At 49.6% G+C, this 18,317-nt stretch overlaps 1 protein-coding gene across 2 annotated transcripts; it reads right to left on the bottom strand.

The window, feature by feature from the left end:
• Positions 1-4,335: 4,335 nt before the first annotated feature.
• LOC149318934 (zinc finger protein 503-like) lies at positions 4,336-12,182 on the bottom strand. Of its 2 annotated transcripts, XM_089510727.1 has the most exons (3): positions 11,441-12,182; positions 8,475-10,057; positions 4,336-4,660 (listed from the first exon to the last, which is right to left on the bottom strand). In XM_089510727.1, the coding sequence occupies exons 1-3, from the start codon at positions 11,846-11,848 to the stop codon at positions 4,636-4,638; spliced, it is 2,016 nt and encodes a 671-aa protein (XP_089366853.1). In that variant the 5' UTR covers positions 11,849-12,182; the 3' UTR covers positions 4,336-4,635. The 2 variants fall into 2 exon arrangements, with proteins under 2 accessions (XP_089366853.1, XP_089366854.1); XM_089510728.1 differs by lacking the exon at positions 4,336-4,660 and having other exon boundaries at positions 6,621-10,057.
• Between the last annotated feature and the right edge of the window lie 6,135 nt (positions 12,183-18,317).

The raw sequence follows: 18,317 nt of genomic DNA, 5'->3' as shown, positions 1-18,317 counted from the left end.
TTCAACTGCCATGGCTCAATGCTCTGGAATTCTGGGAAGGCAGAATTCCAGAGCCTTGAGCCATGGCAGTTCAAGCGGTATCAACCCGGTTTCATTCTGTAGTGTGGATGCAGCCTGTCTTCCTATTAGGTGCAAATATCTGAGGACCAAAAGGGTGGTTTCTCGGTTGCCATTCCTCCTTCGATAGAGGGGGGGGGGGGAGTGCCTGTGTCATCTCAACTAAGAGTAAAAGCGGAGTAGGCTTTACTCTGGAGGAATCCCATTGTTGGGTGTCTCAGTGGACTGGTCTCACTCTGCTTCTTGGCAAGGCTTTCAAGGGGGAGGGGGTTCTCTCCCTTCTTCTCCTCCTTCTCCTTCTTCTCTTTCTTCCTCCGGCTTGCGATCTTTCCAGGTTTCAGTGGGCGTCTTTTCGCTGCTCTCTTATCATTATTCTTTTCCCCGACGTGACGTTGAAGGGAGATGACAGCATTGTCTGGTTGTCTTTAATTCATCTGAAGATGAAGGCAAGAAAGGCAGGGAGGGAGATGGAGAGAGACACGCCAGGATTTCTGGGGGGCTCTTCCACACACACACACCCCCAAACGAAATACATTGACCCTTTCCTTTTTTCCCCCTCCACTTTTCCCTTCCTTCCTTCCTTCCTTCCTTCCTTCCTTCCTTCCTTCTCTATCTTCTTTTTATTTACACAGGGGAAGACAAACAGCTGGTGATGTCTTCCAAGGCACAAAGAAAGCACAACATTTCAGCCTTAAACACACACACACACGAGTCACTCTTCTTGGAATCCACTCCTTTTTTTTCCAAGTACTTTGGAGCAGCTTCTGGAGGCCATTTTGGCGGAGAGCAAACTGTTTCCAAACAGCGCAGGCCGTTTTCTGTCGACTCCAAATTGAGCTGCGAACTGGAGAGGCTATTAAGCGGCATCCGCACTGGAGGAACAATCCGGGTTGAGACCCGCTTTAAGTGCCATAGCTGAATGCTACGGAATTGTATACCATCGAACTATTAGATAGCATTGCATACCATTGAGCTATACATAATGCATAGCATTGCGCATCGTATAGCATCGAGCTATTGTATAGCATTGTATTGAGCTATTCTGGGGAGCAATGGAGCCACAACAAACTGCAATTCCCAGAATTTAATAGCATTGAGCGTTGGCACTTAAAGCGGTCTCAAATCGGATTATTTCTCCATTGAGGATGCAAAGGCGTTAGATCGCTCCCTTTCAGAACCAGTTTCCTCTTTATCCACCAAAAAGGGATACCCTGCAGAAATATATTATTATTATTATTATTATTATTATTATTATTAAAAAGAGATAGAAAGTAATCCGAAACTGATCCTTTAAAGTGATTCGGATGGGAGGGAAACGGAGCAACTAAAAGGTTACTCGGTCCAGAGTCAGTGGGGCTTATTCTGGGACTCAGGCGGAGGAAAAATGGGAGGCGGCATCGCATCCCCTTCCTTTCCTTTGCTGCCCTTGGAAGGATTTCTTGGCGCTTCCCTGAGATAGATAGATAGATAGATAGATAGATAGATAGATAGATAGACAGACGACAGATAGATAGATAGATAGATAGATAGACGATAGATAGATAGATAGATAGATAGATGATAGATAGATAGATAGATAGACGATAGATAGATAGATAGATAGATAGATGATAGATAGATAGATAGATAGATAGATAGATAGATAGATAGACGATAGATAGATAGATAGATAGATAGATAGATAGATAGATAGATAGAGTCCTGGAAAAGAAGGCTCTGCTTATTTGGAAGAAAATCCAAGCTTCGGCTTCTCCTCAGATCTATGCAGACTTTTCTGCCTCCCAGCCTCTTTCTCCTTCTTTCCATGGTTATATTGCTCTATCAGCCTCATTCCCATCCCCTTGAAATAGGCCTGGAAAACAAATGAGAGCACCGTGCCCCAATAATAATAATAATAATAATAATAATAATAATAATAATAATAATATTCCTGCCATTCCCCTGAATGTTTCCTTCAGTCCCCGACTTTCCAGCATCGCTGAGCATCCTAAAATCCAGTCTAGACATCCAACAAAGTCAAATAAAATTAAAATAGAAATAAAACAAAAATAAAAGTTACCACGTAAAGACAGCAAAGAGAAGATTTTTAGGTGTGGATGGTTTTCAGGGTCCCTATCTATGAGATGCTAGAAACTGAGGGACTGAAAGGAAAGGTCGGCCTCTGGGGAAGGAGACTCAAGTCTAGGAAAACTCTTTCTTTCTTTCTTTCTTTCTTTCTTTCTTTCTTTCTTTTTGTGAGTGTGAAAGGTGTCGCAAGATCCCTTTGCCTACTGTGTTTCCCAGACTCCTAGGGCTTTGAATTATACCTCCTTGCAGTATTTGGGCTGCATTCAGACATACAGTCTAGAAAGTGTGGGTGAATTTCAGAGTCCCTGTCTATGTAATGCTAGAAACTAAAGTACTGCGATGAGGTTATGGACCAGCGTCAGAGGAAGGAGGCTCAAGTGTAAGGAAGGCTCAGGCGACCAGGTCTTTGAGTCTCAAAGGTGCTTCAAGATCCCTTTGCATGCTGGTTTTCCAGACTGACAGGGGTCCTGGGTTTTTGAATTCGTCCTCCTTGGCCTTCCCCAGTGTTTGGGCTTTTTCAGCTGCAGCAAAGGGTTGGAGGGGGACCCTTTTGCAGGAGGTTTCTTCCTTCCCTGGGGGCCCACCTTCTTCCATCACAACCTAGTCCTCCTCACTTGAAGGAAAGAAAAACCTGAATCGCTCTGTATTCCCTGGGGGAAAAAGCTAGTCCCAAGGGCTTTAACTCTGGAAGAGTTTCCCCAAAGCCCTTTGGCTGCCAAGACAAGCAAGAAATTGGTTCTTTTGCATAAGCATCCTAACCATAACCGTTGCATTTCCTTAGGATGCCTGGGGTGAGGCTACCACCATCACCCTCCCTGCACCCGGCCCTTTGCAAAGGGCAGATTCCCCTGGTGACCCTAAACACATCAATAATTAATCATTAATAAATGAATCTAAATAAAGCAGAGAGAGAGAGAAGAGAGAGAGAGAGAGAGAGAGAGAGAGAGAGAGAGAGCGATAAATTCAGATTTGGCCACCTTTTCTCTCTATCTATCTCTCATCCGCCTCAATGTTTCGTTTTGCATCATTTCTAAAAGAAGAGTCCTAGAGAACTTGAAAACTCGTTCTCTTTCGTTTTTGTTTTATTATAATTTCTTTGCAACATTTTCCTTGGTGGTAATAATAATAATAATTTCATATATATATATATATATATATATATATATATATATATGAATGATACAACCTGTGTATTTCTCTCTTTTATTTAAATGGGAAAGTACAGGTAAATGTTTTAAATAAGAATTTAAGCAATCGTTCTTTGCGAATATCCTGATGGACCCTCTATTCCTCCCTGGGAAATGAATGAGATCAAAGAGGAGGAGGAAGAGAAGAGGAACGAAGCTCAGTGGAAACCAATGGGGGCCTAATTCGAAACCATACTTGTCCATAGGAAATCATTGGGGAATACTTGCCCATAGAGGAACCACACTTGCCCATAGAGAAACCATACATGCCCCATAAGAAACCATTAGGGAATACTTGCTATGGGCAAATATTGTCCAAGTATGTCCTCCCCCCCCCCAAATTAAGTTTTGGAAAGTCCCCCCTCGTACCCCCTCCTCCCACTTGTTGCCTTTTAGTACCAAAGGCCAGGCGATCCTGAGACAGACAGATCCAAGATTTGATTGACAGCTGGAGGGACAGCAAATGGCCTGATAAGCACTGCTCCACCGAGGAAGCCCTCCTGCGGCTCTGTCTGCACCAAGAGGGACGAAAGCGGTTTCAGCCTCCACGGGGCTGCCTCCCCAAAGGACCGGACTCAGTTTAAACCGTGTATTGGGGCTCAGCCCAGCTGTCATACGGTTCAGTTACCTCCAGCGCCGTCCAGTCCTCCATATCTATGCTGGCTGCATCCGCACTGCAGAAATAACATGGGTTGACACCGCTTTAACTTCCCTATCTCAATGCTTTGCGATTTGTGCACAACAAACTGCAATCGCCCAGGATTTCATAGCAATTGGTACATGGAAGTTAAAGCAGTGTCAACGCGGGTTATCGCTGCAATGCGGATACAGACTTACTGGGAATTACCTCCGAGTAAAAGGGTTCATGGAGGACTATGGAGCCGAAAGACCCATTGAGCTGAGTGGGATTTACCTCCAGGGAAGCGTTTATAGTTCCCTAATCTGGACCCAAACGTAATAACCACCAGGTTTGGAAATTCTCCTGCGCAAAGCTCTGGTTGAAAAGACGAGGTTGGATCCAGGCTTCAACAAAAGATTTATTAGGAATCCAACAAGAAAGTGAAAGAAAGTCGCCTCTTTCCAGGAATGGGCATCCATCTCTTCTTCTGCAACTTGGAAAAGGATGTTCTGAGGGGAAGATTGGGGGTTCAAAAGGAAACAAAACCACCTTTCGCTCCCCGGAGCAATGGATTTTCTCCTTCCTCTCCAGGATGGATTTTTTCTCCCCCAAAAGCCAAGATACTCTCATGAAGGGAGAAAGCCAGCGAGGTGTAGTGGCTTGCTTGTTGTACTAGGGGTCCATCTAAGGCACACCTTCTCAGCCTCAGAGGAAGCCAGGGTGAACAAATCTAGCAAAAAAATAAATAAACATAAAATAAAGTAGGGTCGCCATAAATCGGAAATGGCTCGAAGGCACACAACGACAACAACAATCATGGAGAATTTAGGCTTTGTCCTTGTTTTGGTTTAAGAAAGCAACACATTAAATCGTATTTGCTGTCCACTGCCCTCCAGCCGACTTCCACTTAGGCGACCCTAACAAATCCCAGTGATCCTGCTCAGGTCTTGCAAACTCAAAACACTATTCCTCCCACAATCAAGTTCTACAAGAAGAGCAAATAAGGAGCCTATTCCTCACCCTTTTGACCCCTCTTCTGTCCCCAAATTTGTAGCATCGCAGAGAGACATTGACATTGCAGAGGGACACTGAAAGCCTGTCCCCACCTTAAAACTCTTACATCCCTTGTGTTTGCAATCCCAACTGCAATTTTTACATTTCTGAGATGCAATTCTCTGCAATTTAGGGAGAAAAATCATGGAAGGGGGGGGGTCAGAATTTTTATTTCTGGGGCGACGATGTCCTCCTTTTGCCTCCTAACTCTCTCTACAGTCCTATCTGTCCAGAGTCCTTGTCCATTTCACTGTTACCAATTAAAGTGTTTTGGGTTTCAAAAGACCCCAGTGGAAATACCTAAAAAGATAAACCTCAGACAAACAAGAGCAACATCCTCTCAGCCAAAAAAGGAGGGCAACCCCTACTCTTGCCCCTGCCCAGCTCCCTTTAAACTCCTTCCAGGGCGATTTCTTGGGCATGAAGCCATTTGGGGGGCATCGCTAAGGTCTCCTTTGGCCTCCCTCCTCTTTATTTCCCTTCGCTGAAGGCAACCTATTTCTCAGGTTATATGATTTCTGAAGGCAACCCTATTTCTCAGGCTATATGGTCTCTCAGTCAATGGGCTCCTGAAGGATGCCATGAAGTATCATGAAGGATGCCTTCACAGTATGGAGCAGGAGCTCATGGACTAAAATAAACTGTAGATAGTGGGGTTTTTTGTGGGGTTTTTCGGGCTCTGTGGCCATCATGTTCTGGAAGAGTTTCTTCCTGACGTTTCGCCTGCATCTGTGGCTATTGGCATCTTCAGAGTTGCAGATCGCCTGAGAAATAGGTTGCCTTCAAGGATACATCGGAGTAAGCAGACCCTGGAGTAAGCAAACCCGGGTTGAAATCCGAGGGAAAGAGAGGGAGTCCTCCACCGGTTCCTTTCTTTAATAATAATAATAATAATAATAATAATAATAATAATAATAATAATAAATGGATTTCGGTCTTGTTTGGTCTTGGTTGCTTTCCTCCTCCTTTTTTCCTCCCAGCTGCTTTTCCCTGGTTTTCAATGATAAAGCGCCAAGAGGCGAAACACAGGGCAAAGGGGGGGCTTTCTTATGTTTCTCAAACATTTCCAGCTCTGGCTTCCTCATCCTTAACCCCCAGAACATTTCTGCAAAGGACTTGGGTTCCCACCTAAGAGGGGCTTGACACCCTCAAAGGAAACCGATCTCTTCCCTGGCCGCTTTGGAAGGAAAGAGAGACCAAATAGTAAAGGATCCCTCCTCGGAGGAACTAGGCATCGAAGGCTCGTCCCTGCCTGGCTTGTGCTTTTGAACCCAGGAATATTGTTGGGGATCCGGAGTGAAACCTGCTCAGGAATCGCGCCCTAATCCGGAGGGGCTGTTTTCTTGAAACTACCCACCTAGGCAGAGCTAACAGAGCCATCCGCACTGCACAAATAATCCGGTGTGACACCACTTTGACTGCCCCGGCTCTGTGTTATGGGAATTCTGAGCACTGCAATTTGTCAGTAGATTTATTTGTAAGTCTTTTCAACAGAAAAGTAGATTTATAAATCTTTTCATAAGTAGACTTGAAGTAGATTTGTAATAAGTCTATAAGGTTTTTATTTAAAAGACACCAAATATATTTGATTTTTTAAAAAAGCAATACATGGCTTTTAAAGCAATACGTTTCTTGGGACTGTATAGTATGGGATTCTGGGGATTGTAGTCTGTGCAGAATAAAGTGCAATCTCTAGGATATCAGGATATGGAGCCGCGGCAGTTAAAGCGGTGTCAACTCGGGCGATTGCTGCAAAGAGCCGAGGCGGGAACAAGCTGTTTCAGGCTAAAGAAAACTTTCTCCTTCAATCGGAAAGGGATCTCCCCCCTGTCTTCAGGGGATCGAGTCCGAAAAGGAAAGAGAAAGAATAGAAAGAGAAAGAAAAAGAAAAAGAAAGTCTCCTCTGGGGCCTGGCCTTCCTCCCGCAAAGATCGGGCCAAAGCCGGGCTCCTGTCGTCGGATTGTGTCCCTGGGTCTTTCTTCCTTCTTTTTCCAATGATCCTCCCCACCTCACCCTTTTCTAACCTCACGATTTTTCTCTGCCACTTTTCCCTGCAAAGAAAAAAAAGCCACCAGCCATAATAAACCAAAGGTTTGGTTTTCCTTAGAAAGCAAGGCGGACCTTTTCACCGAATTTAAAACGGAGGCGATAAAATAGCAGTCCCGACAATAACAAGAATACTAGCTCTATAAGAGGAAGAGGGGAGAAAAGCAGTGGGTAGTAACAAAACTTTATAGTATTATGACCACGATGATGATTAAAATTATGGCATTTTAATCCAGGCATTTTAATTCCCTTCAACCCACACTTATTAGGTACTTTCGCAACAGTCCCCAGAAGGTGATCTCCAAAGAAAAGTAAAAATCTTGTCGTGTTTTTTTTTTAATACATCAAATATATCGCACTTTAATCTTTGAAAGCAATACATGGTCTATTAGTTTTAAATACATGACGCCATCCTTGTCTCTTGCTCCCTTTCTACAGGGTTGGATTTAAAACTGGGGGGGAAATAAAATAAGTCGCGTTCCTTGGGAAGAACAAAAAGAAGGCAAATGGAGGCTTGGGGGCACAGAATTGTTCTGGGGGGGGTCCTTTTCTTCTTCTTCTTCTTCCAGGAGACATACAAAAAAATATATATACCAACTTTTTGGTCTGCAAAGAAATAAAATAATAACAATCGCAGTTGGAAATCCCGAGTCCAGTGAAGAAGTGTTGGTGGTGTTGGTGGTGTTTCCGCTTTGTTTTTGTTTTGTTGTCAAGACAAACAAACAAACAACAAAACACATGCATTGAGGGGTGTTTTTCTTCCCAAACCCGCCCCCGATGAGACATTAAATCAAGAACGTACAATATACAATCGTAGCGGTTGGAGAAAGTCCCAGGAAAGAGAAGACCTCTGTAATAATAATAATAAAAAATGTTTCTTTTGTTCCTTTTTCCTTTTTATTTATTTATATTTATATTTCTACAACGGGTGTTTTCCACTGTTCATTTTTACCCCCTCCCCTTTTCCCCTCTCTGTCTCTCTGTCTTTCTCCTTGAAGGTTAAGGAGCTGAAGTTTGTTTTGTTTTGTGTTTTGTTTTAAGTAATGCACTTCTTTCTTTTTTTTGTCTGTCGGTTTAAAGCGGGTGCCACCGTCGTCCTCCCCGCTTTGCATAAATAAATACAGTGCCCACGGATCCAGTCCTCGAGATGAACACTTCTCTTTGTTATATATATATTTATATATATATATATATTTATATAGAAACCAATCAACGAAACAAACAAACAAAAAACCCTAATTTTAGGAAAAGTCGGAGAAGCGTCGCTGCTTGGTTTTTTTTTTTCCCTTGGCTGCCCGAAACAAAAAAAGCAGCCCGCTTGTTTTTGGGTCTCTATCTTTGTGTGTTTGTGTGTATGTGTCCCCCCTTGAAGGAATAATAACAACAACAATAATAATAATAAAAAAGAGGCAAAGCAAGGCAGCCCTGGGGAGGCCGGACTCACTGGTATCCCAGGGCGGAGGCTGTCGTCAGTCTCTGGCCGTAGAAAGCGTAAGGGGAGTAATAGGGTCCGGAGGCGGCAGCGGGGACCGGGACCGGGGCTCCCGGAGTAGGAAGGGGGCTCTTGGAGTACGGATGGTAGCGGCTGCTGAGTCCCAGGGCGTGATGGGGGCTGCGGAGGGTCAGGGGACCGGGGCTGCCAGGTCCCCCGGCCGCCGTCGAGGAAGAAGGCAGGTGCATGTGGCATGCCATTGCTGCTGCAGCCGCCGCGGCCGCCAAAGAGCTGGATCCCGGGTATCCCCCCGTGGAGAGCATCTTGTCCGTCCCGGTGAAGGCGGTGTGAGTCCGCAAGTGTCCCAGGAGCTCCTCGGAGGTGGCGAAGCGCTTGTCGCAGGGTCCGTTGGCCGACACCCAGTTGCAGATGTGGGGCTGGGGATCGTTGGGGAGGAGGAAGCCGTAGGGGTAGAGGGGGTGCCCGGCTAAGGAGGGCGGGGTAGCGCCGGCCAAGGAGGACGGGTGGTGGACGCCGGCGTGGAGGGTGGCCGTCGGGGGGCTCGAGTAGACCAGCGGGTAGCCGGCCTTCATGGCCTGGTCGTGGGCGCAGGCGGCGGCGGCGGCCAGGTGGCTGGCGCAGTGGTAGCTGAGGCAGTAGGGGTCGCGGCAGAGGCTGGCCGTTACCACCGACGGAGGGGAGGCCCCCGCTAAAGGGCTGGAGCCCGCCCCGCCTTTGCCGCCGCCGGCTTTAGAGGGGTCCAGAGCCACCCCGTGGGGAAGGAACTGGGGCGGATAGCCCCCGTAAGCCCCCGGGTAGCTCATCCCCGCCGGCGGCAGCGGGAAGACCGTCTGGCCTGGCTTGTATGGGGAGACCGGCGCCACCAGGCCCGAGCTCAGCACCGAGGCCGCCGAGGAAGGCACCGTCGGGCAGGAGGACTCCGACGATACCGAGGAGGAGGACGAAGAGGAGGAGGAAGAGGAAGGGCACCCCGTCAGAAGTCCCTTGCTCTCGTGGCCCAGTTCCGCCGTAATCCCTCCGCTGCTGCTGCTGCTGCTGCAAGCCGAAGCTAAGCGGCCCCCGAGGATCGAGGGCTCCGAGCCGCCCTTCCCGCAGCCCCCGTCGGAGCAGGCCTCCTTCTTGTCCCCTTCACCGACGACGGCCTTGTCCCCTCCGGAGAGCAAGCCGGGCGAGCAGGCCGAAGAGCCCGGGCTGCCTGTCCTTGGCGTGAACGGCTGGCAGGTGGCGCTCGGCACCCGAAAGCCCGACTTCTCGCCCCCGCCGCCGCCCGAGCCTCCTCCGCCGCCACCGCCTCCGCCTCCTCCTCCTCCAGCCCCCGAGGCTGCCCCCGAGCCCCCCGAGCTCTCCTTCTTCTCCGCCCCGGGCTTGGAGTAAGGCTTGAAGCTGGACTTGTCCTCCACGCCGATGTCGCTCAGTTTCAGCGGGCCCGACTTGGAGGAGTCCTTCTCGCTGTTGCCTCCGCTGCCTCCGCTGGAGGTGACCGAGGAGAGCTTGGAGGAGGGCGAGGGGTCCGGCTTCCCGATCTGGGAGCACGTCTGGGCCAACAGCGCCAGCGGACTTTTCTTGGCGTCCAGCTGCAGGACAGAAAGGAGGGAGAGAAAGAGAAAGGCAGTTTTGAGTGGCCGGGAAGGGGAAAAGGCCCAACAAAGCCAGGAGGAAACTGTACATGCAACCCAAGGCAGAAACCCCAGGATCCAAGCCCTCCCAGGCCCCCAAGTCACCTTCTTTACGTCGCAACCGATGCGTAGGCACCAAAGAGGCACTACTGTAGAATCAGGACGCTTAGCCTAAAGCCTGGGGGAATCTAGTGGGTCGCTTGCCTTCAACCCTGGGGGAATGTTATAAGATAACATTGCCCTCCTTCCTCCAAGGTGAAGGGGAACAACCAATATCCTGGGGGCCTTAAGCCTAGTTGATCCGATGGATCGGTTGCCCTAAAGCCTGGGGGAATCCAGTATTTCTCTTGCCTTAAAATCTAGTGGATCCAGTGGGTTACTTGCCTTCAACCCTGGAGAAATCTTAAAGGTCCCTTGCCTTAAGCCTAGTGGATCCGATGGGTCGCTTTCCCTAAAAGCCTGGGGGAACCTAGTGGCTCGCTTGCCTTAAGCCTAGTGGATCCGATGGGTCGCTTTCCCTAAAAGCCTGGGGGAACCTAGTGGCTCGCTTGCCTTAAGCCTAGTGGATCCGGTGGGTCGCTTCCCATAAAGCCTAGGGGATCTCCGATTGCCTCAAAGCTGACCTCGGAGATTTTAACTTTGGGCCACCCTTTTCCCGACGCTAAAAGCCGGCCAGCCCTCCGTGGACCCCAACGACTAAGGGCCCCAAGACCCTTTGCTCTCCCATTGCAGTCTAGTAGACAAGGGGAGCTTCTCTCTGCTTTTCCCAGACGATCCCCCTTCCCTCTTAAGCGAAGGCAGTCAGGCCAGTGTTTCTTTCTTAAACACACACATCAGAAAAAGAGGGGGAAACGACCAGAGAGCTCTTGGCATAAAGAAAGAGAGAAAGGAACGAAACCAAACAAAACCCCCAACAACGCCCGATCCAGCCCAGCCTGGCTCCAGCTTCCAAAACCGTAACCGAAAGAAAGGGTGGGGCGTCCTGGAAGGGGGGGGGAGAAGGAAGGAGTCAATGGCAGATTCCCTTGGAAGGGAAGGGAGATCCGAATTCCCTGATTCCCGAAGCAGAAGAATTCTCCCTGCTGGGGGTGGCTGGAGGAGAGTCCCATGGAAACCCATGCCACAGACTCGTGAATAAAGAGCGTGATCGGGACTCCAATGTAGACATGTCGATATCTATTGGAAGGGGGGGGGGGGAGATCGAGGCCGAAATTCCGTGCACACACCGATCTCGGTGTAAACTGCCCCGAAGGACATAAGCTATCCTTACAAAGGGACCAGGGGGGGGGGCTCTCCGCGTCTCTCTCGCACATACCCCCAGACCCTCTCCCTCTTCCTTACCTCGATGGGGCTGACGGGCGTGGAAGGCAAGGGTTGGAGGTACTCGGGGTGGAGAATGTGTCCCGTCCGGGCCGTGAGCATTTTCAAGATCTTGATGGGAAGGCGCTTGGCCTGGCGCGAAGGGTCCGAGGGGGGCACCGAGTGGAAGAAAGGCTGGGCCCTGGAGCCGCCGCCGCTGAGGCTGCTATTGCTGCTGCTGCTGCTGCTGCTGAGGCTGCTCAGGCGGAGGAGGGCAGGGTCCCCGCTCGGCCACAGCAGATCGGAGCCGACGCTTGTGCTGCTGCTGCTTGTGCTGCTGCTGCTGCTTCCGATCTCTCTTGCGCCTCCTCCTCCACTACTTCCTCCTCCTCCTCCTCCTCCTCCGTGCTGATTACTTCTTACGGCAGAAAGCAAGGGGGATGTAATCATGACCCAAAGCCTGGCATGAAAAGGGGCGGGCGAGGGGGGCAGCCGGTCAGAAGAGACGGAATCTTGAGAGGTTTAAGGAGACCCCCCCCTCCAGACAAAGAGGGGGAATCAACTCTCCCCTCCTTCCTCCAAGGTGAAGGGGAACAACCAAGGTCCTGGGGGCAGCTGGAGGAAGAGGCTCTGGGGCGTAATAATCCTGGGGCTCCTGAGTCCCGGCTTCCCAGCTTTCCTTTCGCCTCGGTCGCCCTCCGCCTCCGCCTCCCGCCTGGCTCCTGCTGCTGCTCGAGCTGCTACTGCGAAGGAGAGGCGCTGCCCAGCCCGCCCGCCTCGGATCTGGCCGAGCCCCGCACTTCAAACGCGGCGGAATTAGTCGGAGATTAAAGCCTTTGCCGCCTTCCAATCAAATGGGACCCCGAGGTGATTGGAGGGTCAAGGGGATGTGACGTCACACACCGCCCCCCCCCCCTCTCTCTCTCTCTGGAGGGGCTTTTCCAAGCGCCTTCCCCTCTCGCTCTTTCTCTCCGTGTTTGAAGAGCTTCAGCTCTTTCTTTTGAAGGGGCTGGCGACAATTTTGTGTTTCGCGTTCGCCGCTCGGCGTCTTTTGTTTATTGGGGGGGTGGGGTGGGGGTTTCTTCCCCTTTCGACTGGGTTTTGAGAAACGGTGCGGGAGGGAGACGCGAAGGGGGCCCAAAGTTTCCCTCACAAAGCCAACACGGGGCGCCCCTGTTTTTCCCCAACCCTGAGGGAAATGTAGAAGGAAACAAGAGTATTTCTTTATATATATATATATATATACACACACACAAAAGAAACCCCAAACAAAACCGTGGGGGCTTTTTGTTACTGCCTTTTAGTCCCCGCGAAGAGTCCCTTCCCTCCTTCCCAAAACCAAAAAGGACGAGTCTGGAGACCTCCCCAAAAAAAAAACAGAAGGGTGGGCGGAGATTGGGGGGAGGAGGGGCCACGTGACCCAGAAGCCCCGCCCTCCCCTCTCTCCTCCTCCCCCTCCCCCTTTTTCCATTCTAAGGGGGCGGAGCCAGCAAGCCCCTTCCTCCTCTCTTCTCGTCTCCTGGCGGAGTTGTCAAGGCTCCCCAACCGCAATCCATCAGTTATTTGTCAGCCCCTGTCAATCCTCCCTTGATTTATGTCAGGTTTTGTTGCTGATTACAAGCCGAAGGGAGACTTGAAGGGGGAGGAAGGAGGGGAAGGAGGGAAGCCAGCCGAAGACGGACAGACAGAGAGACACAGAGGCTCCCAGGTTATTTCTCCAGTTGAAAGTGTCGGACTAGGGCCCTGGGGGGAGCAGGGTTCGAGGCCCGGGCTCGGCTCAAGTCACACTCTCTCAGCCTCAGAGGAAGGCCCTCGGAAGAAATCTCTCCCCCCCCCCCCCTCGGAAAGGCCAGGAGAGGGTCGGAAATGACTCCAAGGCACAACAACATCAGCTGCAGTCCCTGTCAAGCCATTCGCTTGCTAAGGGCTCGAAGCAAATAGGCAGAGTCTTGGGCAGGGCCAGGATGCCAGTCCAGGTGCCATTATGAAGTCAGGGCCATTATGGGACTCCCTGCTAAGCGATCCGTCCTTGGCTGGGAAAGTCTAGGGCTGCCACACTCCCATTGAAGGCCATAGAGTCCCCAATAGATGGGGGGGGGGGGGGGTTGGGGGCAGTGACTCTGGCTCAGATGGGTCTCAAGGAGAGATGCCAATCATGGAGGGGGGATCTGGAGGAGGGAAAGGAGAAGAAAAGGAGGCAGGAGCTTTAGTGGAATATATATATATATATATATATATATATATATATGGCCAATCTGTCTCTCAGTCGGCTGGTTTCGACGGAGATGAAGATTGACATCTAGAGCTGCCAAATGCCAACCCTGCCAAGAGCATAAGGGCGACCGAGGAAGATCTCCAGAGGAGAAAACAGGATCCCCCGCCTCCTTCCAAGAAAAGGATCACAAGGACGGGTCCCTCCTTGTAGGCAAGCTATGATTAATACAGAGAGAGGGCGATCCATAGGACAACAACAACAACAACAACAACAACACATCCTTCGTCCTCCTTTCTTACTCTTTCTGTATTAATAATACCTTGTCTACAAGGAGGGCTTCTTCGCAAAGCAGCGGGAAGGTCTCCTGCGGCAAGGACGGAAGCGATGCAAGGGAGAACAGGGCTGCTGCGACCACACTGGAGGAAATAATGCGGTTTGATCCCGCTTGAACTGCCATGGCTCCGTGCCGCAACAAGCTCCCATGCCCAGGATGCCACGGCAGACAGTTCAAGCGGGATCACATCGCATTATTTGTGCGGACGCAGCCCCCGTTACCAAAGACCAACCGAACAAGGCTGCCAAAGGGACATCATTCAAGGAGATACCAGCTCCCTCCAAGTCCTTACTCTTTCCCCCAGCTTCTATGTGCGTTTTGACAACAACAACAACAACAAAAAGCGACTACTCTGTGTGTGTGTGTGTGTGTTTAATTTTCTTCTAAAGCTTCATTTATCTTAAGGCTTGCCCTTGGAAGAATTGATTCAAAGACGTTCGGCTTGTTGCCTTCGCAGGCCGCAAATAATTCTAAATATAATAAATATTATCTATCTATCTATCTATCTATCTATCTATCTATCTATCTATCTAGGGGAGCTGTCTTTTTATGTTTCCGGATCTGGTCGTGTGGTCCTCCCATCTTATAGAAACGTCACCCCTGAGAAGATGAGAACAAGGCGAGAGGGCTTCCCAGTTTCTGAACTGGAATGCACCCCAGAGAGACCTGAGTCTAGAAAGCCCTCTCAGCCAGCAAAGCCACCTCCAATAATAATAATAATAATGATGATGATGATGATGATGTTTATTTATATCCCGCCTTCCTCCCAGTACAGGGACTCAAGGCTGCTTACAAATCTAAAACGAGTTAAAACCCTAAGTGGCATTTGGGATGCAGAGGCGATCTAGGGCCCTGATCCCCTCAGATCCACAAAATCTTCTCTCTCGCCCGTCTTCTTCTTTTTCTTTCCAGCACAAACGATGAGTTTGTCTTTCAAAAATAGGAAAAGCAGTAACAAGAACAACAACAAAAGCACAGCAACATGAATAGTTAGACATTGAGAGAGCTCTTGCAGCACCTTTGAGAGTAACCGAAAGAAAGAAGTTGGCAGCAGGAGCTTTCCTAGGGAGGGAGGACTACTCAGCTTTCCTTCAGTCTCAGGGTTTCAAGACATCTCAGGGAACTGGAAATATAGTTTGGCTGCAAGGGAACTACTAGGGCTTTGGGATCCCGATTCCAATTTTGCTTTCCCACCTGGAAAGGAAAAACTAGAAATCCCCTTTTCCTGGTGGGTCGGGAAGTAAACAAAATCTTGCAGATGGGCCTTCTGCTCCTTCTTGAGTCTTCCTCACCCACAGGCAGGATCTCCTCTGAGGAGGAATTTACACAGAGGTGTAGATCGGAAAGAAAACAAATCGTCGGGCCCTTTGGGTCGGAGTGACTCCGGCTAATTCTTTCCTTTTGTTGTCAAGCCTCCTCCAGTGATGAATGGAAGGCAGTAAAAGGGAGAAAGAAAGAGGGAAGAGAGGAAGGGAGGAAAGGAGGAAAAGAAAGCAAGAAAGCCAGCTCATTCTTCTGCCTCGGTGGCGTTCATTTGCATCCAAGGGCTTTGGAACAGCTGTTCCCCTGACCAAACCCGAGAGACTTTCTCTCTGTTTACTCCCTGGATTTGCCCTGCCTCCCAGGGCGAAAAGGACGGAAAGATTAATGGTCTGGAGGGAACGATGGGGAAAGGATCTTTCTTTCTTTCTTTCTTTCTTTCTTTCTTTCTTTCTTTCTTTCTTTCCCCTTCCTCTCTTTCTTTCCCAGAGCCCGGTGTGTGTGTGGAAAAGAGGCCTTGTGGTTCTGCTAAATCGTGGAGGAAAGTGTGTTAAAAAGTGATGGGGGATCGGAAGAGATCTAGGGATCCACAGCAGGGGAGATCATTTGCAATGTCGGCAGGAGATCTCCTTGATCCCGCTGCCGGTGCTTTCAAGGTTTCTAGCAGGAGCAAACTTGCAATGCAAGCCCTTTTTGCTTTTGCTTTTTTGGGGGGGAAAGAAAGGACGCAAAGATGGAGGGATAGACGTACAAACAGGTCCCTCGAAGGTCAGCCTCGCAGTTGAGAAACAGATTTCTCCCTAAAATAATAAATCCCCCTTTTCTCACTTGCAGGCTGCAAAGAAGGGTTCTCCTCCTGGATGGGACTCGAAGTCCCAGCAGCCCCGATCGGGCGAGGAGAAGGTTCCTTTGGCATCCGCAGGAGAGAAATAATCCGGTTTGAGCCCGCTTGAACAATGCGATAGCCTCCTGGGAATTGGAGTTAGTTGTGGCACCAGAGCGGAGCCTTGAATGCCATCGCATTGAACCAGGGCCATTCAAGCGGGCTCAGAGCGGATTATTTCTCCCGTGCGGCCGCAGCTTTGATACTCCGAGGCCTTTCTTAGAGGTTTCCTTTTTTGCCCTGTCCTTTCCCCCCAAAATTAGGGTGAAAATTGGCCTCTCTCTTTCCCCTTTCCAAAAGAAAGGGGAGACCATTCTTTGGCTTTTTTTGGAGGGGGGATTAATTAATTAATTAATTAATACTACTACTAGTAGTAGTAGTAGTCTCGCCTTGGGTTTCTAGCCACCAGCCACTGGCACAAAATGTCAAGTCGGTTTTATTTGCGCAGAATGGCCACGATTTATTTATTTATTATTTCACTGAAGAAGCAGAAGAAGGAGAAAGAAAAGGAGAGGAGGAGGAGGAGGAGAAGGAGGAGGAGGAGGAGGAGAAAGGGAGTGGGGCTGTCCGATCTTGGAGGAGGAGAAAGAGATGGAGGAGGAGGCGATGGTGGAAAAGTTTGCGGCTGCCTTGAACTCTTCACTGCCGAGCCGGCTAATCAGTCTTGAGGCTGGAGGGCAACCGGGCGGCTTTTCAGTGCGGCCTCCGCCTTTCATCTGGCGCGGGATGGAGGCGCTCAATTAAAACCCTATCAGTTGGTAAGTAAATCAACGCCTATCAAAGTTGTCACATCAAACAAAACGATTATTATTGCGGCCCGCCTCCCCTATTAATCTCCCTCGGAAATAATCCGCTTGACAGGTCAGGAGGAGCTGGGGAGCTGCAAAACCCGGCCAGGATCACACACACACACAAAACATACATCACACACACACACACACCCCAGTTCACCCAGATCGGCCCAGCTCCTGCCTTTTTCCGAACTGATAAAGAAAGAAAGAAAGAAAGAAAGAAAGAAAGAAAGAAAGAAAGAAAAAGGCGACCCGGCTTTTCGGGATTTTTTTGTGAAGATCGGATTTCTTTTTCCACGCAAAGCGGCCAGAAAGTGAATCTGGAGGGACCTCTTCTTGGTTTTTTCCTTCTGCCAGCTGACCAGACCCGTCCTCCTTTTCCAGGACATGCCCTCCATTCCCACCTCTTCTCCCGGAGAGGTTCCAAACAGGTCCTCCATTTGGGACACGGCAAAGAAACACGGATTTGAGTTTTTATTTGGTCCTGTCCTCCAATTTTTCCCCTCTCTTGGATGTCCTACATTTTGCCTCCTTGGATGTCCTACATTTTGCCACCTAAACCCACCTGGCAAAGGTTTCTCTAGAGGCCATCCAGCAGGGTCGCCTGACAAGGACTTGGGTCTTTTTCTTGCCCTCCATCCCAAGTTGGAGGACTTTTTGTGAAAGAGGGGAATCAGGTGTCCTCACCGCAAAGGAGGACCAGGCCTTGTCAAGTGTAGGACATCCAAGGGACAGTGGAGGACACACACACCCCTCAAAGAAAAGCTAAAAACATTCTCATATAAATACAAATCCGTGCTTCTTAGTCGTGCTTCAAAAAGGGAGGACGTTGTGGAATTAAACCTGGGCAGGAGGTGGAAATGGAGGACAGGTCCTGGAAAAGGAGGACCAGTGGTCACCCTGTGGAAGAGGCGGGGGCTAAGAGGACAAAGCACACACACACACACACACACACACACACACACATATTTCCAGCCACAAAAGTTTTTTTGTTTCTAGTTTCAAGGCGACTTGTGTTAAAAGCGAAATCATCCCGGTTTAGCTCGATCAGGGGAGGAAAGGCACACACTAGACGGTTTAGAAAGGCAAGGAAAATACACAGAAGGGCAGAAAGTGCAGGGGAAAACAAAACCAAACATGAAACCCATCGCCCTTGGCTTAGCACAGACGGAACATCGGCGTCTTTGGAAGGGAAGCCCTGCCCAGGGAGCCCTGTTTTTCCCCTAAATCGGTCCGAAAGCGGTTAGCTTACTCCCCATCCGCTTTGTTGTTTTTTTTTTCGCGGATGTGGGAAGAAGGGAAGCACAAGACAAATCCTTGAAAGAGAGCCGAAGGAAATGAAACCTTTTTTCCTGATCTGAAGCCCCCTTCGAGGAAAAGCCGCCTCATTCACCAGATCACAGCCCTCTCTTTTCTTTGGATCCCTCCCAAATTTA

The sequence above is a fragment of the Sceloporus occidentalis genome, unplaced genomic scaffold (assembly GCF_023333645.1).
Source record: "Sceloporus occidentalis isolate IW3139 unplaced genomic scaffold, rSceOcc1.0.p SCAF_2, whole genome shotgun sequence".
Classification (NCBI taxonomy): domain Eukaryota; kingdom Metazoa; phylum Chordata; class Lepidosauria; order Squamata; family Phrynosomatidae; genus Sceloporus; species Sceloporus occidentalis.
This window is presented reverse-complemented; position numbering and strand designations above follow the sequence as displayed.

Bases quoted from the DNA above. Each gene is read 5' to 3' on its own strand.
- LOC149318934 (XM_089510727.1), bottom strand. From the start codon at position 11,848: ATGATTACATCCCCCTTGCTTTCTGCCGTAAGAAGTAATCAGCACGGA. The intron at 10,058-11,440 runs GTAAGGAAGAGG...TCTGTCCTGCAG, and splicing joins CGCCCGTCAGCCCCATCGAG to CTGGACGCCAAGAAAAGTCC. The intron at 4,661-8,474 runs GTGAGTCCGGCC...TTTTTTTGCTAG, and splicing joins GCCTCCGCCCTGGGATACCA to ATTTGTTCACCCTGGCTTCC.